General features: G+C 41.2%; 1 protein-coding gene across 2 annotated transcripts in view; it reads right to left on the reverse strand.

The window, feature by feature from the left end:
- The window catches only part of PABIR2 (PABIR family member 2), a 215,449-nt gene that overhangs the window by 19,063 nt on the left and 172,344 nt on the right, over positions 1 to 24,042 (reverse strand). For both annotated transcript variants that reach the window (XM_049107792.1, XM_025431181.3), the window contains one exon: positions 11,216 to 11,287. In XM_049107792.1, the coding sequence (XP_048963749.1) occupies positions 11,216 to 11,287 (72 nt within the window). The remainder of the gene's footprint in view (positions 1 to 11,215; positions 11,288 to 24,042) is intronic.

Raw genomic sequence — 24,042 nt, forward strand, 5'->3', positions numbered from 1 at the left:
TTGATAGCTACCAGTCCTTCTAATTAGTCTGGGCGGGGACTGTGACCTGGCCAATGCTCCCCCTGACCCCTGAGCTCTATGGGGGGATTCAGAGGGAGCCCTGGTGGGTGGAAAGGAACTCCTGATGATAGCCACATGGGTGCTGATGGCCACATTCCCACATGTAGCACATTTGGGGCTTGGATTCCATGCCTCAGAGAAGGTACAGTGGGCCTCCAAAGCTCAAAGGCTGGGAGGTCATTGCATTCTTCAGATCAGCCCTGTGTAGTTGAACCATGCTTTTTACTCCAGAGCACCTTCCTGTCTACTCAGTCTTATCTGATGTGATGAGTGGGAGAATTCATGTCTTTCCAATTTTGTAAGACAGAAAATAAATACAAATCAAAGTTTACATTCCTTTATGCGATTGTAAGTAATTATGCTTATTATCCACCCTATTCCCCTGCCCTGCATTCATTGATCCATCCAACAAATAGGTACTGGGCACCTTCTTCAGACCAGCACTGTTTTAGGTGCCAGAATATACAAAAGTGAATTACGACAGGGTCCCTATACTGGTAGAGTTTATAGCCCCAGATCAGAGATACATTCAGTAGAAATACCCACCCACCATTATTTAACATTGAATACTTAATCTCAAAATATGTCATTACGATTGTGATAAATAATACCAAGGTTAGGTTCAAGTGTAATGAGAATGTACAACACAGGGAGCTAACCTAGTCTTGGGGTCTGGCAAGGCCTCTCCAGAGAGAAGACATTTCCAAATCAGTTTGAAGACTCAGAACTGGGGCTGCAGATGGGGAAGATCTTGAGCATGTGTTAGTGGACAGGCTGAGACCAAACTACAGAGCTGGAGCACAGGGCAGGACAGTCCTGTCCCTACTACTCTGATGGTTTTACCTTCCCAGCTTCCCTGCTACTCTTTTCCCCTGTGCTGCTACCAGCCACCATTTCCTCCCCTCACCTGAGAGTGACTTAGGTGGGTCTCTTACATCTTTTTTTTAAGTTTGATTGTTTATTTACTTATTTACTTTCAGTAATCTCTACACCCAACATAGGGCTTGAACTCACAACCCTGAGATTGAGTGTCACATGCTTTTCTGACTAAGCCAGCCAGGCACCCCATCTATCTTTCATGTTTGAAAATGAGTCAATAGAAGCAGAATCCCATAGTATGAAAATCCTGACATCTTGGATGTGTGTGTGTGTGTGTGTGTGTGTGTCTTGTAGATGTGGGACGATAACAATATATATAAGAAACATTGCCTTAGAGATTGCCACTCCTCACTCACTGCCACAAAACTGAAATCACCTGGGGTGCTTCTTTTGGCCAATTTGTCTTTTCAATCATAGGGAACTGAATCTAGAATGTTTGTGATTAGTGGGGTGGGGGTGAGAGGGTGGGGAGTGAGGGGTGGAGACCTTCGTGCAGACCATTTTGCCACTCAGGATAATATCCTTCAGATCCACCCAACTTGGTGTCCATTGCTTTTCATCATACCACAGTTTGTTTAACTACTCACCTATTGAGGGACATTTTGGTTGTTTCCAGTTTTGGGCTATTACAAATAAAGCTGCTATAAACATTCATGTACAAGATTTTGTGTGGACATAAGTTTTCATTTCTCTGGGATAAATGCCCAGGAGTGTGATTGCTGGGTCCTATGGTAATTGAATGTTTAGTTTTATAAGAAACTTGCCAAGCTCTTTTCCACAGTGGCTGCAGCATTTCACATTCCCACCAGCAGTGTCTGAGAGATCTGGTTTCTCTACATTCTCGCCAGCATTTGGTATTGTCACAACTTTTTGTCTTAGTTGTTCTAATGGGTGTGTAGTAACACCTCGTTGTGGCCTAAATTTGCATTTCCCTAATGCTTAAATGATGGTATTTACCATCTGCATTTCCTCTTTGCTGAAATGTCTCTTCATGTCCTTCACCCATTTTCTGAATGGATTGTGTTTTTTTTAATTGACTGGACTGTGTGTTTTTAAAGTTTTTTTTTAAGATTTTATTTATTTATCCATGAGAGACACACAGAGAGAGAGGCAAAGACATAGGCAGAGGGAGAAGCAGGCTCCATGCAGGGAGCCTGATGTGGGACTTGATCCTGGGACTCCAGGATCACACCACGGGCTGGAGGCAGATGCGTAACTGCTGAGCCACCCAGGGATCCCTGTTTTTAAAGTTTTTAAAAGTTCTCCGTATATTTGAGATATGAGTCATTGGTCAGATGTGTGGCTTGCAAATATTTTTGCCCACTTTGTAGCTTGTCTTCTAATCCTCTAAACAGGGTTTTCACAGAGCAAAAGTTTGCAATTTTGATCAGGTCTGATTTCTTGATTTTCCTTTTATCTATTTTGCTTTCGGTATCAAGTCTAAAACTTTTTGCCTAGCTGTAGGTCCTGAAGATTTCCTGTTTATTTTTTGAAGTTTTATACTTTTACATTGAAGTCATCCATGACTCAGTTTGAGTTAATTTTTGTATAAGGTATGAGACTTAGGACGAGGTGTGTGGTAGTTAATTATCCACTTGGCTAGGGTATGGTCTCCAGATATTTGGTAAAACACCTGGATGTTGCTGTGAAGGTTTTTTTTTTTTTAAAGAAAAGATTAACATTTAATTCAGTAGACTTTTAATAAGGCAGATTACCCTCCTTAATATAGGTAGACCTCATCCAATCAGGTCAAGGCCTTAAGAAAAAAACTGACCTCTCCCTAGGAAAAGGGAATTCTCCAGCAGACTGCTTTTGGATTTGAGCTTCAACGTCAGCTCTTCCCTGGGTCTCCAGCCTCTGGCCTATCCTGCCTGAAGTTTCCACAATCACATGAACCAGTTTCTTAAAATAAATCTCTCTTTCTCTTCTCTCTCTCTCTCTTCTGTATCTCTAGAGAACCCTGACTAATACAAGGTTGTTTTTTTTCTTTGTCTTTTAGCCTGTGGATATCTAAAGTCTCCAGTATCTTTTGCTGGAAAGGTTATCTTTCCTTCACTGAACTGCATTTGTACTTTAAAAAAAAATCATTTGGGCATATGTATGTAGGTCTGTTTCTGGATTCTATTCTGTTCTATTGCTCTATGTGTCTATTTCTCTGTCAATACCACACAGACTATACGGCCAACTGATTCCTCCCACTTTATTATTATTATTTTTTTTACATTTTAGCTATTCTAGTTCCTTTTGAATTACTGTATAAATTTTAGATAAAATCCTACAAAACTCTTGCTGAGATTTTGAGTAGGAATTATGTTAAACCTGTCTATCAATTTGGGGAGACTGGTATTTTTACTATGCTGAGTCTTCAAATCCATGGAAGTGTTATGCCTCTCCATTTTTTTAGATCTCCTTTTAATTTCTTTCATTAGAATTTTGTGGTTTTCAGTATATAAGTCTTAGGCATATTTTGTTAGCTATACATTCGAGTCGTTTTTGGCAATTATAAATGGTGTCGTATTTTTGATTCTGATGTCCATGTATTCATTGTTTGTGTATAAAAATACAATAGATTTTTGAATGTTTATCTTTCATCCTGTGGCCTTGCTGAACTCACTTATTCTAGAAGTTTTAAAAAAATAGATTCCTTTGAATTATCTATGTAGATCATCATGTTATCACCAAATAGGAGAAGTCTCATTCCTTCCCTGCTAATCTGTATGCCTTCTATTTTCGTTTCTGACCGTACTGTACTGGCTAGAACTCAGCATTATGTTGAGAGTAAGAGTGGTGAAAGTGGGCATCCTTGCCTTCCTCCTGATCTTAGGGTGAAAGTATTCAGTTTTTTATCATTAAACATAATGTTAGCTGTAGGTATTTTTGTAGACACCCTTTATCAAGTTGAGGAAGTTCCCCTCTATTCCTCATTTGCTGAGAGATTTGTATCAGGACTGGATGTTAAATTTTGTCAAGTGCCTCTTCTGCATCAATTAATGTGAACATGTCATTTTTTCCCTTTAGCCATTTTTTTCTTTCAATATTGTTTTACACGGATTAACTTTTGAATATTGAACCAGATTTGCATACTTGGAATAAATTCCACTTGGTCATAATGTAAAATTCCTTTATATTGCTGAATATATTCTATTTGTTCACATTTTGTTAAGGATTTTTTGCATCTATATTTATGAGGGATATTGGTCTGTAGTTTTCTTGTACTATCTTTGGTTTTGGTATCAGAGTAATACTGGCTTCATGAAATGAATGGGAAATGTTCCCACTATTTCTATTTTCTGGAAGAGATTATATATAATTGGCATTACTTTTTCTTCACATGTTTGGTAGAATTCTTTAATGAAGCCTAGAGATTTCTTTTTGGAAAGTTTGAAAATCATGGATTTAATTACCTTAATAGTGGGTGCCTGGGTGGCTCAGTGGTTTAGGGTTTGCCTTCAGCCCAGGGCGTGATCCTGGAGTCCCGGGATTGAGTCCCGCATTGGGCTCCCTGCCAAGAGCTTGCTTCTCCCTCTGCCCATGTCTCTGCCTCTTTCTCTCTGTCTCTCATGAATAAATAAATAAAATCTTTTTAAAAATTACCTTAATAGTTATAGGGCTACTAACAATATTTATTTTTGGTGAGTTGTGGTAGCTTGTGTTTTTCAGGGAATGGGTCCATTTTATCGAAGCTGTTAAATTTATCTGTGTAGAATTGTTCATAGTATTCCCTTATTATCCTTTTGATGTCTGCAGGGTCTGTAGTAATATCTTCTGTTTTGGCTTGATATTGGTAATATGTTTCTTCTCTCTTTTATCTTTGTCAATCTTGCAAGAAATCTGTCAATTTTACTGATTTTTACAAAGGGATGACTTTTTGTTTCATTATTTTCTTTCTTGTTTCCTCTTTTCAACGTCATTGATTTCTTTTTTTTAAGATTTTATTTATTTATTTATTCATGAGAGACACAGAGAGAGATGCACAGAGACACAGGCAGAGGGAGAAGCAGGCTCCATGCAGGGATCCCGACATGGGACTTGATCCCGGGTCTCCAGGATCAGGCCCTGGGCTGAAGTCGGCACTAAACCGCTGAGCCACTGGGCTGCCCAATGTCATTGATTTCTGCTCTTTATGACTTCCTCCCTTCTGTTTCCTTTTTTTTAAGATTTTATTTTTAAGTAATCCCTAACACCCAACGTGGGGCTCAAACTTGCAACTCTGAGAATCCAGAGTTGCATGCTCTACTGACTGAGCCAGTCAAGCACCCCCTTCTCTTTCCTTTGTGTTTATTTTGCTCTTCTTTTTCTAGAGGTGGGAACTTGGATTACTGATTTGAGACCTTTCCTCTTTTTTAACATATGTATTTGGTGTTGTTAAATGGTTTTTGCTGTGTCCCACACATTTTGAAATGTTGTATTTTATTTTAAATTTAGTTCAATGTATTTTTTATTTCTCTTGAGACTTCCCCTTTTACCTATGGATTATTTAGAAGTATCTTGTTTAGTTTCCAAGTGTTTGCATATTTTCCTGTTATCATTCTGCTATTGATTCCTAATTTGATTCCATAATGAGAGGACACACTGTACATGGTTTTAATTCTTCTAAATATGTTGAAATTTGTTTTGTAGCTCAGGATGCAGTCTATCAAGTTCCATGGGTACTTGACAAGAATTGTATTTTGCGGGTTTGGGGTGATAGGCTCTATAAACTGTTGATTAGCTTCTGTTGGTTGATGGTGCTGTTTAGTTCTTTTATATCTTTGTTGATTTTCTAACTGTTCTATCAATTGTGGAGAGACAGGTGTTGAAATCTCTGACTACAACTGTGGATTTATCTATTTCTCCTTTCAGTTCTATTAGTTTTTGCTTCATGTATTTTGCTTCAAAAACAGCTCTGTTGTGTGGCACATACACATTTAGGATTGCTCCATCTTTTTCATGGACTGACCATTTTATCATTATGTCATAATCACATATCATAATGTCCTTCTCCATCATAGGCAATGATGAAGCCTATCTGATATTAATAAAGACACTCGTGCTTTCTTTTGATTAATGTCTGCATGATATATGTTTCCATTCTTTTACTCTCAATCTCCCTATATTATTATATTTGAAGTGAGTTTCTTTTAGAGTACATATTGTTGGATGGTGTTTCTCTTGTCTTCTAATTGGTGTATTTAGATGATTTACATTTAATGTTAATATTAATCTCTGTCTTCTAATTGGTGTATTTAGATGATTTACATTTAATGTTAATATTGATATATTAGGGTCTATGTTTGCCGTTTTATTTTTTGTTCTCTGTTTTTCACTTCTCTGTTTTCTTTTTCCTGCATTCCTATGGGTTACTTGAATATTTTTTGGAATATCATCTGGATTTATCTGTTAGGGCTTTGAGTATATGTCTTGGTATAGATTTAAGTAGTTCCTTGATGTATTACATTGTATATACAGAGCTTGTCACAGTCTAATGGTGGTATTATTTTATCAGTTCAGGGAAGTGTGGAAACCTTAACTCCATTTATGTCCCTTTGCCCTCCCCAGTTTATAATATAGTCGTAAATACTTCCTTTACATACATTTAAAACTATATCAGACAGTGGTATAATTTTTGCTTCAACCACCAAGCATAATTTTGAAGACTCAAGAGGGGAAGGGAAGTCTATTTAACCTATTCATATTTTTATTGTGTTATTTCTTCCCGATGTTCCAAGATTTTTTTGAATCATTTCTTTTCTGTTTAAAGTACAACATTTAGCTGCTTGTTTAGGGTAGGTATGATGGTGACAGATTTTCATCTGAGAATATCTTCATTTCCCTTTAGTTCCTTAAGGATATTTTCACATGGTATAGGATTCTGGGTTGGCAGGATTAGTTCTTGAAAAATGTGTCAATTCCTTATGTGAAACATTATTTTCCTATAAGTAATATCTTTTTTCCTCTGTCTGCTTTCAAGATTCTTTTCTTTGTCTTTAGTTTTCAGAAGTTTGACTATGATATGGCTGTATGTGCATTGGATTCATCCTGTTTGGGGTTCTCTCAATTTTTTAAATTTGTAGGTTTATATCTTTTCCCAGTTTGGAAATTTTCAGCCATTATTTCTTCAAATGCTTTTCAGCCTCATTCTCTTTCTCCTCTCTCAGAACTCCATTGATAGGAGTGCTATATCTTTTGTTCAAGTCCAACAGGTTCCTGAAGCTCTGTTCATTTGTTTTCCAGTCTGTTTTTTCTCTGTGTAATTTCTGTTGTTATATCTTCAAATTTTCTGATTTTTTCATTTGTCTCCTCTGTTCTTTTGTGCCTGTCCACTGAGTTTTTCAGTTCTAAAATTTCCATTTTGTTGTCCTCTATATATTCTTGTTTGCTGAGACTTAATATTTCTTTGCTGAGATTTTTTCTTTTTATTAGTTTCAAACATGTTTGTAGTTGCTGATTGAAGCATTTTTATGACAGCTGCTTCAAAATCGTTGTTAGATAATTCCAACATCCCTGTCATCTTTGTTTTGTATCTATTGATAGTGTTTTTTCAGTCAGTTTGAGACTTTCCTGATTCTCAGTTTGATAAATGATTTCCAAATGAATATTGTACATTTTGGGTATCATGTAATGAAAACTCTGGATCTTATTCAAACCCTCTGTTTTAGCTGGCTTTTTTTCTGATGCTGCTCTGGGAGTGGAAAGGAGGGGATACTGCCTGGTTACTGCTAGATTGGAGTAGAAGGTCAGGCTCCCCATTTGGCCTTTTCTGGCAGAGGTGAGGTGGGGGGGGGTCACAGTTTTTCCTGTGGTGTAGAGCAGTAATAGTTTTCTATCTTGCTATGTTGCCCATTTCCTGGTCCTTTGGCCAGGGAGAGAAGGCCTTTATTTTTGTCTGCTCCCGTTGGGTGTTTTATGAATAGCCGGCTTCTCTAGCAGCCAGTCTGGGATATGTGAGGCAAAAAGAAAATTCAGAAAACTTACTACCATGTCATTCTTTGGTTACTGAGGTCCTTAGCCAGTCTGCCTTCTTCTATCTTTATTGGTCTTATATTTGTTTTATATATAATGTCCAGGATTCCTAGTTGTACTTACTGAGAGGAATGGGGAACAATATATCTATTCCACCTTCTTGGAGGCAGAAGTCCCCAGTGACTTTTAAGATCTGACATCTCATATTAGTTCAATCTCATCACTTATTTGTTAAGGTATGGTATTTAAAAGCTACATTTTAATATGCTGTCTTTATTGAGTGAGTGGATCATATCCATGTAGCTTGTGAGATGTTGAGGAAGAACCATATAGTAGCGCATCCCAAGAGTTTTCCAGCTGCTGAGCTGGTGACAGATTCCTTAAATCTGTTCTGATCTTGAACAAACAAATCTTCAAATATGTGCCCAGAGCTGCAATAGGTGTTTAAAAGGCTATGGAAAAATTCATCCCCTAGACTCCCAGAGTTCTTAATGTCTGGTTGGGGAGATAAAACAAATGAATTCTTCATCTTCAGAACCTGGCATATAGTAGACTCTCAGTACATGTTTGTCACACGAAGGAATTCTGCTGGCCACATGCTAATCACCCCCAAATGAAGGGCAGCAGCATGGACTGAAGTATCAAGAAGAGATTTCATATGGAGGTAAAGGTTGGGTTGTCTTATAGGTTGAGTAGTATTTTTTGAAGGAAAAATTGACAGGACTTGTTTACGGGGTGGAGGTGAAAGAGCCAGTTAGACTTTAGTTCAGATGCTCAGTGACTGGGAGACAAGGGGAAGGATATGAGTTTGATTTGGGACCTAATGATTATCTTGAGCTGTTAACAAAACATCCAGGCACAACTGCACAGCAAATATTTGGACTCTCTGGAGCTGAGGGGAAGATTATACTAGGAAAAAAATCCATCTTTTCCTCTGAGTCTCCAGGAGATGTAGGACCTAGCTCCAGCTTTGCAGCCAACAAACTGCAATTTAAGGGGATTCACAACCCCTCCCTGAGCTTTGACTTCCTCATCGGTAAAATGGAGTGCCTTGATAGATGGTTTTTAAAAAGATGTAGTTATTTATTTCAGAGAAAGAGTGTGCACAAATATGGGGCAAAGGAACAGAGGGAGAGGGAGAGAGAAACCCAAGCAGACTCCATGCTGAGTGTGGGCTCAACATGGGGCTCAGTCTCAGGACCCCCAGATCATGACCTGAGCCGAAACCAAGAGTCAGATACTTAACGAACTACGCCACCCAGGCACCCCGCTAGATGGTTCTTATGACATAACATTTGATCAGCACCTGGCATAGTATCTGGTATTTGGAAGGAGCCCTATACTTGTTGGAATGTTTTCCTTCTGGCTCTAAGGTTCTAGGATTCTGAGATTTCTTTCAACAGTCCTCCTTACTGTATTGCCTTCTATGATTTTTTTTTACTTCATAGTTGTTGTTTTTTTTTTCTCAGCAGAGCTTACCAGTTTATATTATATGAAGATAAGAATGTAGGGGAGAGAAAATGTTGTACATGTTGTGTCTCGATCTTTACAGATATAAGTTTTTCACTCTTTTGAGCATTTGCAGTGTTCATGCTTGATTCAGCAAAGCCTCCATTTTGGCTGACTCCAGCCCTCCACTCTGGGGAGTACAATGGGCGGGTAGCCATTAGTACACAGGAAGGGAGGGCTTTGTGGTATCTTAAGGCCAGTGGGTTTTATTTATTTCCAGTTTACTCAACATTTGTTCCACAGATCTGTACAGTTTAAAAATGGGTGGGGATGAGAAGAGAAGGATGAAACCTAACTAGGCCTAGAGGAGGATGAACAATATTTGCCCTTCAATATCAAACTGGGGCTCAGAAGGCTTAAACACAAGACTTCTAGGCTTCATTTTGTCTTTCTGAAACTAAACAGTGCTGTGACTTTCCATGTGGTATCTGAAGAGTTGACTTTGGTTTGAGAAATGGTTCCATATCTTATTACTAGGATTTTATGAATGTAAGACCTCCATCTATCAGAAATAGTATTTATTTCTTTCAAATGAAAAATATATTTTCAGATTATAAAGTAATATAAGTTCATTGTAAGGAATTTAGAAATTGCAGAAACTAGAAAATGAACATCACTTATAATCCTACAACCTAGACAAGAGAGCATGAACGGGGATGGGGTGTGGGGAGGGGGAGAAGGAGAGAGAATTTTAAGCAGGCTCCACATCCAGCATGGAGCCCAACATGACTCTGAGATCATGGTGGTATGAACTGAAATGAAGAGTTGGTCGCTTAACCACCTGAGCCACCCAGGCACCCCAAGTATTAATATTTCTATGTATTTCCTTCCTTCCAGTCTTGTCTTTTCTACACACACACACACACACACGGGATCATCTGTACATTCATTTGTGTATCCTCCCTTCTCCAACTTAATTTAGGTTTTGAGAATTTCCTCATGTTACTAAAAACCTTTAAACATGATTTTAAATAACTACATAGCATTTCATAGTATAAATGTTACTGTGTTAAGATTTCATAGTAAGGACAACTTGTAAGTCGTTTCCACTTTTTCTCTATATTAAAACATGTTACAATCAGTTTCCTCATTTTACATTTTTTCAGGCATCTCTATTATTTTTTTTAGGATAAGTCCTTAGGAAGAGAATTACTGGGTGAAAGAAGAAGAACATTGTTAAGGCTTCAGCACATGTTGTCTAAGTGCCCCGTGGGAGAGTTGTACCAATTTGCATTCCCAGTAGTGTTTGAGAATGCCTGCTTCATTCCCAGTAGTGTTTGAGAATGCCTGCCCAAATACTTCACCATTATGTATACCTGACACTGTTTTGTACCATTTTAATTCAAAAGGCATTTACTGACCACCTACTATGTGTAGGGTACTGTTCAGGCATCAGATTCACTCCTGCCATGTATTTTAAGTGCTAGATAGATAACGTACATACAAAATTGGTTAAAAACACAAGTGTAATATAACATATACATCTCTATGGCCAAGGCTGATATAATTCCATCCTTAAATGGCTACTGTTTGAGGAAAGATACCATGCTAGCAAATTTCAAAAATAATTTAGCTTTGGTAAACACTTTTAAAATGTATCAATATGAATCTTGCAAATAACAAAGGTTCAGTTATGATCATTTATGCTATATTTCTTGGCATAAATTTGGGTATGAATGGAGAGGAATATTACAAATCCACATCTTTTAAAAGAGTAAAAAACCCATTTGAGCCAAAAGACAATTTCTGCTTTTGTTAGTTCTTTTTAGAAAGTTAACCTGTTGGTTATCAGAGAAGGGGGACACAGAACATACAGAAAGCTAACCTCCTTCTGGCAGCTGGGGATAATTTGTCAGTCTCCTTTGAAACGTGGCTTTGTGCTCGCTGGTGAAGGCAGCTGGAACAGAAAAAGCATGACAGACAAAAGCTGAAATCCACATGAAGAAAAGTCTTTTTCCCAAAAATTACTGCCTTAGTTAGCAACGGTCAGAAAAGAAAGTACATGTATATCTTCCCAGCAACAAATATGTCTAGTACTAGAGAAGGCCCTCTATGCTACAGGAATCATCTAGAATAACAGTAGCCCTGAATAAGGCTGCTAGGTAGCATTTAAACAACCCTTCCCACCCCCATGAAAAGTTATATCCTCAAATGAAATTGATTTAAAACTGAGACTACGGGGACGCCTGGGTGGCTCAGCAGTTAAGCATCTGCCTTTGGCTCAGGGCGTGATCCCGCAGTCCCAGGATCGAGTCCCACATCGGGCTCCCTGTATGGAGCCTGCTTCTCCCTCTGCCTATATCTCTGCCTGCCTCTCTCTCTGTGTCTCTCATGAATGAATAAATAAAATCTTAAAAAAATAAAATAAAACTGAGACTATGAATGAAAGTATCATGTTTAAAATCCAATCAAAAGCATTTACTATGGGGATCCCTGGGTGGCGCAGCGGTTTGGCGCCTGCCTTTGGCCCAGGGCACGATCCTGGAGACCCGGGATCGAATCCCACGTCGGGCTCCCGGTGCATGGAGCCCGCTTCTCCCTCTGCCTGTGTCTCTGCCTCTCTCTCTCTCTGTAACTATCATAAATAAATAAAAATTAAAAAAAAAAGCATTTACTATGCTGAAGAAGATCTACTTAATAAATAGTAGATGATGGCTCAAGCAATAGAGGTTTAAGAATATGATTACAATTTAAAAGGTAACCAATGTAATCACTAAAAATAATACCATTAAACTGGAAAAAAAAAACCTACATGTCCTTCAACCGGTGAAGGCATAAATTATGGTACATTTATGCAATGGAATACTACTCATTACTACAAAAGAATGAACTGCTGATACATGAATCTCAAAATAATTATCCTGAGTGAAAGATGCAGTCTCAAAAGATCACATATTCTATTGTTCCATTTCTATAACATTATGGAAAAAGCAAAATACAACAACATAAAACAGACGAGTGGTTATCTGGGGTTGAGGATAGAGAGACGGATTGATTATAAAAGGCAGCATGAGAAAATTTAGGTAGGTAATAAACTGTTCTATACCTTGATTGTGGTGGTAGTTACATGACTTTATATTTCTCTTAATTTGTAGAACTGTATACCAAAACCAGTAAACTTTACTGTATATATTTTATTTTTTTAAGATTTATTCATTTATTGGGGGGCGGAGGGACAGAGGGAGAATCTCGAGCAGACTCCCTGCTGAGCATGCAGCCTGACCTGGAGGCTTGATCTCTTGACTCTGAGATCATGACCTGAGCAAAACCAAGAGTCGGATGCTTAACCACCTGAGCCACCCAGGCACCCCTGTATGCTATTTTAAAAAGTAAATGAAAAAAATCTCATAAAGATAACACTATGGAACTTGGGGAGGTGGAGGAAAGAGGGGAGATTGGGTTAATGTTAAGTAAGCTCATTTTTTAATAGCACAAAGTCAATAGATAAGGTCCCAAATGGATAAACAGGAGTAGAGGCATATTATTTAGTGATATCAGAGTAACCACCAGATGAATTGAAAATAGAATCTGTTCAAAATGGTTGCCTCTGAGGAGTGGGACTAGGGGTGGGGCTGAGAACTGTTGTTTTTTGTTCCAAGCTCTCCTGTATTATTTGGTATTTTTGAACCATGCTCATGTATTGCTCTGATTTAAAAATAAATGTAGTGGAAAATGCACTGGACTGGGGATCGAGAAACCTGATCTCTAAACCCTGGTACTGCACTAATTGAGCAACTCCCTTCTCCTCTCTGGCTCTCAGTTTCTACATCTGTACCACAACGGGGTTGTTGGACTAGCTGAACTTTGAGACCCCTTATAGACCTAAAAAAATTTATCAAAGTAGATACTTTACATATCCACAATGATCCTTTGTCAAATCCAACACGGAAAGACAGACATTTTTATGTTTACAGCCAGAAGGGACGAAACTGTCTCATTAAACAGTCTCTTTCTAACCACTAAAGAAATCAAGACACAGACTGGTTAAAAGACTCACTTGGAATGACAGTTAATTGGCGACAGAGCTAGGGCTGGAGCTTCGGGCTCTGCATGGCTTTTACCATGGCAGCACACAGCTATTCCCAGGTCTAATGGAATCATTCCCAGGAACCAGGGCTGACAAAAATTCCCTGGGATGACACCAGCAATGAAACTCATATGCCTGACATGGTTTCATCGGCTAGGAAATGAGTCAGAATTTTGGAAGTGGTCCCAACATACGCACGCATGGTGCAATGCCATAGACATCCCAAAGTTGGTCATGGCTATATTAAAGCCCAATTTTGGGACTCCATTTCCTAATAACTGGTGGACAAGCTGCCTTTGACAGCGACTGCCAGCCTACTGACTTTCCCTTTTGTGTGACAGGAATCTCAGCCCTGGGAAACACAACCATTCTCATTCTGATTTTAAAACAATGGGTTTAGGGATGCCTGGGTGGCTCAGTGGTTGAGTCTGCCTTTGGCTCAAGTTGTGACCCTAGGTTCCTGGGATTGAGTCCCACATCCGTCTCCTCCCAGGGAGCCTGCTTCTCCCTCTGCTAATGTCTCTGCCTCTCTCTGTGTGTTTCTCTCATGAATAAATAAATTAAATGTTTTAAAAAATCAATCAATCAATCAATCAATAAAAACAATGGGTTGAACCTTTTTTTTTCTCATCTGTCTTTTATCTCTATGAGCTTTAAGCTCATGCCATGTTTAGCTGAAATCTATCAAGTGCTATGGAAGATAACGTCCACTTGGAAATTTTTATCAGCCATCACCAAATGAACAAGTATCTTGGTATGGTTTTACTGTCCCCCTGGGAAGAGAGTTGAAACAGACCCCTGACTTAGACTGCACCATCTTCCTAGGAAGACCTTCCATGCTGACTCGCAAGCAAGCTGAAGGCCTGTGTGATTTGCCGAACTCGCCCCCTCCCCCTTGGCCTGGGCCTGCAGGCTCACTCGCCCCTCATCACATAAGGTCTGACGTTTAGAGAATAAGGATACCATTATGTGGGGCTATCATTCTTCCTTGGTGCAAACAACACTGTCCTTTGTGAGCTCCCAGCAAACTTCAAAGGGTGTGGCTATCTCTCTGGGCTCCCGGGGAAGCCTCCTCGGGGAAGCACTGCTCACAGTGCCTTCCTGGTATAAGAATCTTCTTTAGCTGATAGTGAGTGAAAACAGGCATTTTTAGGCAGCCCCCCCTGTTGGTGCTTTGTCTACTCAAGAAGCAAAATTGTATTTTTAACTCCCCCCTTGGCAAATACTTGTTTGCCAACTTTTGTGCCCCCACCCCCCATCTGTGCTCCCGCTCTAGCCTGGCCGCCTGCCCAGCTCTGAATCCTGCCTTACCTACTGCCTGGCATTTACTTCACAACAGCTGGCCCAGGGATCTCAAGTGCTTAGCCTCAGCTGCCAGCTCAGGGAAGGAGAGGCCCCCCATAGCCGAGCTTGTGACAAAGACAGCATTTGTTCCCACACCAGTATTCTCCATGTCAACAGCAGTGACAGGCTCCCCAGGGGATCATGCCCAGTCACTGCCCACTTGGGGAGAACTACACAAGCCCAGAGATGGTCAGACATCCAGCTTCCAGATCTGCTTTGAGACTCCCCACCAGACTGTGAGGTGATTGGAAACCAGTAACAGGATTCCTATTTTACAGTGGAGAAAGGCAAATGACCAGACCCTAGGAGACTGTCCAAGGAAAGGATGATCAGATTGTTCAAAACAACAACCAGAATACCTGGGTCTGACAAACATCAGTTTCTGAGATTTGCCAATTTGTTTATGTGAAAAGTGCTATAACGCTGGCTTGCTCACTGACAGTGGCGGTACCACCCCAAGTGGGGGCTGATGGGAAGGAGGCTGGTGTGAGGGTTTGGTGTGCCTTGATACGCTGCAGAGACATGGGAAGAAAGAGACTGTGGCCCAGATCACCTCCCCCAAGGGGCTGGGGGCATTCCTATCTTCCTTCCACCAACAAATGTTGACTGTGCCACGTGCTGGGATAACACAGATGACTCAGATAAGCCTTTATCCTCAAGGTATTCACAAATGGATGAGGGGATCGCCAGTCTCAGTGATTACTGGGGGCTATGACAAACAGTCCTGCTTCAGTCCCAAGGAGAGGTTTGTGCTCATGCTTCAGTGGGCCAGCAGAAAATGGTGTTTGCATAGTTTTTCTAACTGTAGAGATGGGTGTGCACTGAATAACAACTCACTTTGATTCTAAAATGGAGGATCCATTTTATCGCTAATCCGGTCAGACTACCTATAATGCTTAAAAATATAGCTTCAACTGATTATTTTGGTTCTTGGGTTTTTCTCTTCAGTAATAAAAGTGGTGCCATTCTCTGATTCCCCAAAGAATGTCATATGACCCACGACTCTACTCCTAGGTATATATCCCAGGGAACTGAGTTCTGTGTCCAAACAAAAAGTTGTCTATCAGAGGTGCCTGGGTGGCTCCATTGGTTAAAAGTCTGCCTTCAGTTCAGGTCATTATCCCTGGGACTGAGCCCCATGTAGGGCTCCCTGCACAGTGAGGAGTCTGCTTCTCCCTCTCCATCTCCCTCTATGCACACTCTCTCATTCTCCCTCAAATAAATAAATAATAAAATCTTAAAAAAAGAAACTTGTCCATCAATGTTCACAGCAGCACCATTCACAATAGCCAAAAGGTGGAAACAACCCAATGTCATCAACTGATGAATAGATAAGCAAAGTGTGGTCTATCCATACCATGGAATACAGTTCATCCATAAAGGGACAAAGTAGTAACCCATGCTACAACAGGATGAACCTTGAAAACACAGTGTTAAGTGAGAGAAGCCATACACAAAGGACACATATTATACAATTCCAGCTGTATGAAATCTCCAGAATATGCAAATCCACAGAGACAGAAATAAATTAGTGATACATCCAGCTGGGGGTAATGAAGAATGAAGAGTGACTATTTAATGTGTAGAAGAATTCCTTTAGAGGTGATGAAAATGTTCTGGAACTAGACAGTGGTGAGGGCTGCATGTCACTGAGTGAGTTCATGCCACTGAATTGTACCCAGGTTTCTCCTGCTATCTGAAAGTAAAGCATAGTTTCTGCCTTGGTCACTGTCAAGAAGTGTTCCTGGTGCTTAATAGGCACTCAATAATTATTTGTGGAGTTCTTTAAAAGAATGAATAAAATATATTTTTCTAACGCTATCCTGAGAGCCATCTGAGGAGCACAAACCATTTTTCTCTCATATTTTCAGAATATAGGGAATTAGCTGAAGCATAAAGCCAGTGGGGAGAGAAGGAGAGCAAGGTCTCTGGCATCTCTTCTCATGAGGGCACTAATCTCATCATGAGGGCCCCATCCACATGACCTCATCTCAACCTAATTACCTCACAAAGGCCCCATCTCCAAGGACCATCACACTGAAGGATTGGGGCTTCTACATGGGAATTGGGGGGGTGGCGGGCATAATTCAGTAAAGAGCAGCTGGGATGCATTAAGCAGTCACTGTGCATCAGTGGAAAGGATCATCTTGGGCAAGATATGGATGTTGATGTCTTCATGACACCTTCTCCCTCCAACCCACCCATGGTACCTGCTCCCACAGCCCCTAAAATCTCTTCTCTGACACAGCTTTCCTTGGGTTGTAGTATCAGCTCAAATCTTCCAAGAATCTAGAGAAGAATAGTTTCTCTCGGTCCCTTATTTATACTAGTAATGTTAGGTTCCCCCCTCCCAGGGAGCCCTGCCAACATCAACGGTTGCTCTTTCAACCCTTGCCTGCCCTCTGCCCAGCCTAGATGTCTGCTACTTGCTTTTTTCCCATGTCTTATTGATGTGGATGTCTTGCATTACATGACATAGCAATCCATGCAGATCCCACAGCCCCAGAGCTGGTTAGGGGTGACAGGTGAAGGTGCCACCAAGTAGGAGAGTAGCAGGCTGGAGCTTTTGAACCGATGTGATCACAACTACCAGTAATTCTGGAGTCATGTAAACACTATTGACATGAAATAGTCCATGTTCAGGTGCCTGACACATTGTAAGCACTCAATAAACGTTAATTATTACCCTTATGATAAAGGTATTTATGCATCCATTAAAATGCTATTGAATAATATTTAGGCATATAGGTAAGTTGTTGCAATGTATTGTTAAGTGAAAGAAGGAGATTACAAAGAATATGTATAGCATCATCTTGCCTTACAAAATAATATAGGTATAAGAGAGAGATTATTGTATAGTAATTCAGGGTTCAAGGCTGGTCTATTGTTTAACCTGTGCACTGTCACTTACTAGCTGTGTGACCTAGGGGGAGTTACTAACCCTCTCTGAACCTCAGTTTCTTTAATTTGTAAAATGGAGAAGATATGTGTGTGTGTGTGTATACACATTAATGATATGTTTGCATACCTACACAACCCAAGAGATGTGAGTGAATTCTAATTTTATATCAGAATTAACAAGATTTGGGATGCCTGGGTGGCTCAGTGGTTGGGTGTCTGTCTTCGGCCGAGGGTGTGATCCCGGGGCCTGGATCGAGTCCCGCATCAGGCTCCCTGCATGGAGCCTGCTTCTCCCTCTGCCTGTGTCTCTGCCTCTCTCTCTCTCTCTCTCTCTCTCTCTCTCTCTGTGTGTGTGTGTGTGTGTTTCTCATGGATAAGTGAATGAAATCTTTAAAAAAAAAAAGAATTAACAAGATTTCAGTATGGTTGTTAGAGACACAGTGAACACACAAAATCAAAAACCTTCTTAGATGCCAACAATAGCAGAAAAATATGAACAAAAGACACCAATCACAAGAGCAGCGAAGGTCAGCACGAAGAGCTGAGTGTCCCCCTGCCCAGCTCTGCAACAGCCAGGCTCAGAAGTATTCTCCCTGGTGCTACAGATTCCCAGGCCTACAAGCCTCTGGCCTTGGCCCTCTCCCCCTCGGGGCTCGAGCTCCACTGAAGGCACTGGCTGTCAGACTCCACGTCATCCCCTTAGCTTCCTTGTTCTCTCCCCATTTGAGATATAATTGCTCCCCTAGCAAACTAACCTGCAGACATGATTCCCGCCTCCCACATACACAAGTTTATAAATCGTCCTCCTCACAAAGCCACTTTCGCTTCTTAAAGATTTTATCATTTGAGAGAAAGTGAAGGAGAGCATGAGAGGGGCAGAGGCGGAGGGAGAAACAGGCTCCCCACTGAGCAGGGAGCCCAATGCAACGCCGGGATCAATCCCAGGACCCCCAAGATCATGACCTGAGCTGAAAGCAGACACTTAACCTCCTGAGCCACCCATGTGCCCCTACTTTTGCTTCTTGAACTACATTTTAGTTTCATTAGAGTCTTTGCTTGAAATTTGCAGGGAGATGAATTTTGAGCAGTTTCCTGGGGGAAAGGTTTTCATGGTCATGAACATGATGGGTTTAAATCCCAGCTCTCCACTTGCTAGCCACCTGGCCTTGGTCAAATCTCTTAACCTCTCTATCACTTTCCTCTTCCGTTACCTGGAGGATAACACCAGCACCTTGATTTTGGGGATTTGTGAAGCTTATGTGAGATTATGTACATAAGGAGGTTAGCATGGTTCTAAGCACATAGGAAGTTCTCAATATATAGGAGCTGCTGTCATCATTAAAATGGGAATACAGCTGAGCCTTGAACAGCATGGGTTTGAACTGCACAGGTCCACTTACGGGCAGATTTTTTTTAAATTTTTATTTATTTATGATAGTCACAGAGAGAGAGAGAGAGGCAGAGACACAGGCAGAGGGAGAAGCAGGCTCCATGCACCGGGAGCCCGACGTGGGATTCGATCCCGGGTCTCCAGGATCGCGCCCTGGGCCAAAGGCAGGTGCTAAACCGCTGCGCCACCCAGGGATCCCCAGATTTTTTTTCGATAAATACAGTACAGTCCAGGAACTGTATTTTCCTTATGATTTTCTTAATAACATCTTCTTTTCTCTGAGCATACCTTGTTATAAGAATACAGTATATAATACATACAGTGTACAAAATGTCTGTTGATAGACTTTTTGTCATCGGTAAGGCTTCTGGTCAATAGCAGGCTCTTAGTAGTTAAATTTTGGGGGAGTCAAAAGTTATACACCAATTTTTGACTGTATAGGGGGTGAACAGGTTGTTCAAGAGTTAACTGTAGTTTGTCCTAAACAATAACCAAAGGTTTCATCTCCTATACGTTACAAACTGCTTACGGCAACTAACCAGGATTTCCCTACCCTTAGCTTTTGTCCAAAAGAGTTTCAATGATATCAGGATCTTAGTTTTAGCCTGGGGACCCCAAACAACTTCACAGGACTCCTGAGATAAAAGCTACGGACTTAGCACCTGGATGGAAATACAGCCATATGGAAACGTACATAAGGAAATATGTCATCTCTGCCCAATCCTTTCTAAGCCCCGAAGCCACAGGGCTCTATTCATCCAGCAAGGCAATTTGAACACAACAAAGTCATTTTTATATTCCCTTAAATGTGAAAACAAGATCCTCTTCTAGCAAGCGCGAATGTATGCAACCTTCCCTCAGCTGAGCCAGTGCTGAATCCAGCCTCTGTCGGTGACCTCCATCAAGTGCATGGCCATCCCCCATAGATGAGGGGGCCCAGTCTAGGGTATAAGGGGATTGAACCAGGCTTGGGCCACTCAGACACATAGCAGGTAGAAGTAGTGCTTCAGAGTCCTAGCTAACGTGATCGCTCAGAGGCATCTCCACATTCATCACCCTGCATGGGGCATCCTGAACCAGAGCAAAGAACTACTTCACGTCATTGGGTTTTCTTTCCTAAAGGAAAATGTTCAAATGGAGGAAATAAATTATCAGGACAACCCAGGGAACTGAATCCTGAGTCCCGTCCCCCCCCACCCCGCCCACCGCACCCTCTCTCTCTGTACCTTTCCTGCTGAAATGTCAACAAAATCAGTTCACTGCTGGACCAGGTCCATGACCAATCTGTGCAGGCTGAGAGAGGTGTTTTTTCCACCTGAAAAGCTTCCCAAGATCTGCTACATCAAGTAGAACTCCAGGCAGAGGCTGAGGAGGAGGACCATGGAGGTGTTTTATCACGCTGCACCCCCAAAGCCTGCCTGGGAGGCAGGGTGCTCACCTGCACATAACTTAGGGGACTTTCTTTCTTTCTTGTTTTTTTGGGGGGATATTGTATGCTTTAGTTAACTCCTCTGAAAGCATCATTTTCCTTATCTGTGAAATGGGGGAAAATAGCAAAATATATCTCAAGAGACTATTGTGAATATTAAACAGGGTACTGTCTTTAAATTGTTTAGTAACATGCAAGACCTTGATACATGTTGACTATTATTATTACTGCTCACTAAATCTCATATGTAAATTATTATTATTCTTGAAAAGATTTTATGTATTTATCTGAGAGAGAGAGAGAGAGAGAGAGAGAAGGCAGAGGGAGAGAGAGAGAGAGAGAAGCAGCCTCCCTGCTGAGCAGGGAGCCCTATGAGGGGCTCTATTCCAGCACCCTGGGATCATGACCTGAGCAGAAGTCATATGCTTAACAGACTGAGCCACCCAGGCGCCCCTATAAATTATTTTTAAAATTACTGCAGCTTAGTATTATTTTCAGAAGTTGTAAGTTTTATACAGTGCCATGGATCATAAGAAAGACAACTGGAGACATGTGACTGGTTTCCTCACCACCCCCTTTTAGCTATTTAAACAAAATTTTTCCATATAATTTTTGACCATTCTTTCTAAATTCAAAAAAAACTACTGTTCTAATCTGAAGGCATTCTAAACTTAAGGGAGTTTTCAAGTCAAAGAGCCTTCTGTGCATCCTTTGGTAAAGAACTATTCTGTAACATGGAGAATCACCTCTTGGTTTTTCTCCTTTGCAAGTTATTTTGCCTGATTGGTCCTGTATGAGAGAGACATTCCTTATGCTAGACAACACTGGTGTGGCCACTGTGGAAGACAGTATGGAGGTTCCTCAGAAAGTTATAGAACTACCCTATGGCCCAGCTATAGCACTGCAGGGTGTTTACCCAAAGAATATGAAAACACTAATTCAGAGGGATACATGTATCCCAATGTTTATGGCAGCTTTATTTACAACAGCCAAGATATGGAAGCAGCCAAAGTGTCCATCAGCCAAAGAATGGATAAAGAAGAGGTGGTATATATACATAATGGAATACTACTCAGCCATCAAAAAGAATGAAGTCTTGCCATTTGTAACAACATGAGTAGAGTTAGAGAGTATTATGTTAAGTGAAATAAGTCAGTCAGTGAAAGACAAATAGCATATGTGGATTTTAAGAAACAACAACAACAAAAAAAAGACAAGGAAAGGGAAAAAGAGAGAGAGAGCACAAAACAGACTCTTAACTCTAGAGAAGAAATGGTGGTCGCCAGAGTGTAGGGGGGGCGGAAATAGGTCAAGGGGGTGAAGAGAACACTTATCACAAGGAGTACCAAATAATGTATGGAAGTGTTGCATCACCATATTGTATACCTGAAACTCATAGTACACTTTATGCTAACCATACTGGAATGAAAATGAAAAGAAACAAAAATAAAGACACAAAATCAATTTGCTCCTTGCAGAGAGAAGACTCTTGGTGATACTCTAGGCAGAGGCTCCAGAGACCAGCAAGCTCCCACTCGCTGTTCCCATGGCCTCATGCTAGGCCAGACCATTCTGCCCATTTAAGCCTGGATTTTTATTTGTGGCTCCCAGCTGGACTCTCTGACTTCATCCCCTTTAATTCCCTTCTGTTGCCACTATGAGCTGCTCCTCACTGCCTACCATATCAGGTCCATGCCAACCAAAATTCCTGCTACTTTCCTGAACATCCCCCTGGTTAGCTACTGTGTAAGTGCCTCTAGCCCCTGGCACACACTCCGTCCAGCCTCTCTGCTCTTGCTCATCTGCCTACGACCCTTTCTTTCTTTCCTCTGGTTCCCTAAACCCAAGGCCTGCCTTTCAGAAGCTTTCTGACTTACATTTTCTCTCCTCTGAGGCCTTACAGCCCTTGACCATACCAAACCATCCAGTGACATGTTAGACTGTTTCATGAGTTCCCCTCCTGTGGAACTGGCCATAGCCTGATCTGACTCTAGAAGCCATGTGCCTAGCTCTGCGCTATGTTCATTTGTTCCCAATAAACCCAAAACTCAAAAACTGATACTCAGTACTAACATTTCTTGCTAACACTCTCATTTTGCTTCTTTTCCTTTTTGCAAAACATCACATCTTCACCAAGTACTCAAAACCCCCAGACTTGCTTACGTGATTGCCACCAATAAGTGGCTTTTCTGACACCTGCCCTGCTGACCTCCACTGGTTGTTCTGAGACAGATAGGAGCAGGGTTGAAAAAGCCCTTTAGACAATATTATTGCTGCCCAGACAAAGCACAGACTGAGGGTCTGGAGCTGATTTAACCCCACCGGTTGTTCTGGCCTCCTATAGACACAGCCTGAACCCCTACCTAGAATTTCTGGGTTCAATAACCAAACATGGTTTCAGGGACCCTCAACAGTGTTTAGCAAAGAATGAGCATTAAAAAGACCAAAGCCAGTGTTTGGCCAAACGGCAAAGGTGCAATTGTTTTTGTTCCTATGCCCACAAATGGGCCACTGAGTATGGCTCTGGGCAGCAATGTGGCCCCCAGAAGGAGCTGTCCATGCAGCCAGAAAAGAGCTTTAGGTATTTTTTTTAAAAAGTATTTTATTTATTTATTTGACAGAGAGAGAGCACGTGAGTGGGGACAGAGGGCAGAGGTAGAAGCATGTATGGCAGGGAGCCTGATGTGGGGCTCCATCCCAGGACTCCGGGAGCATGATCTGAGCAAAGGCAGATGCTCAACCGACTGAGCCACCCAGGTGCCTTGCTTTAGGTCTTCTTAAGGACTTGTCCACCTGGTAGAGATACTGTTGACGTTTTTATTTATCAAGCACTTACTATGTGTCAAGCACGTTACAGCCATCACCATGCTTAGAATCCTCACAACAACCTTGGCGATTTTCCCCACCTATTAGATGAGGAAACTGGCTCAGAGAGATGAAGCGACATGCCCCAAATCACTGAGCTGTTTGCCTCCAAAGTTCAAGCCGTACAGCCAACAATCCCCACTCAAACTCTTAGTGTGGCCGCCAATCTGCAAATAGGGCAGGGGATGATTGAAACTTGGCAGCATGCCCCATGGGTACCCATCCTACCCATCCTTCTGAGGCAGCGGGAGGGAAGACAACAAACCAAAGCTACCGTCCTAGAAACCTGAGGTTGGGGCTGCAAACTATGACGTTCATGAACACGATCACAGTTCCACCTTCCTCTAGGCCAACAGTTCTTAACCTTTTGGGGGATAGACCCCTTTGAGAATCCAAGGGCAGCTATGAACTCTCTTCCTAGAAAACTGTGTATAAATGCAAACATGCAATTTTGTGTAGTTTCAGAAAAATCCATAGAGCTTCCTATATTTCATCCAAGAATTACGGACCCTAGGTTTTAAAAAAATTGCTGCTTAAGCAAATCTAATCCTATGTTTTAAAAAGTGATAAATTAGGCAACAGCCTTGGATGCAAAAACCAGGATTTGCTCTACGGAAATTTTGTTTTCATGTAACTTTCAGGAGCATGCCTACTTGCCTGCATAAGCTGCATTTGCAATGAGCATCTCTGGGTTTC

This window comes from Canis lupus, chromosome X (genome assembly GCF_003254725.2).
Source record: "Canis lupus dingo isolate Sandy chromosome X, ASM325472v2, whole genome shotgun sequence".
Lineage (NCBI taxonomy): Eukaryota > Metazoa > Chordata > Mammalia > Carnivora > Canidae > Canis > Canis lupus.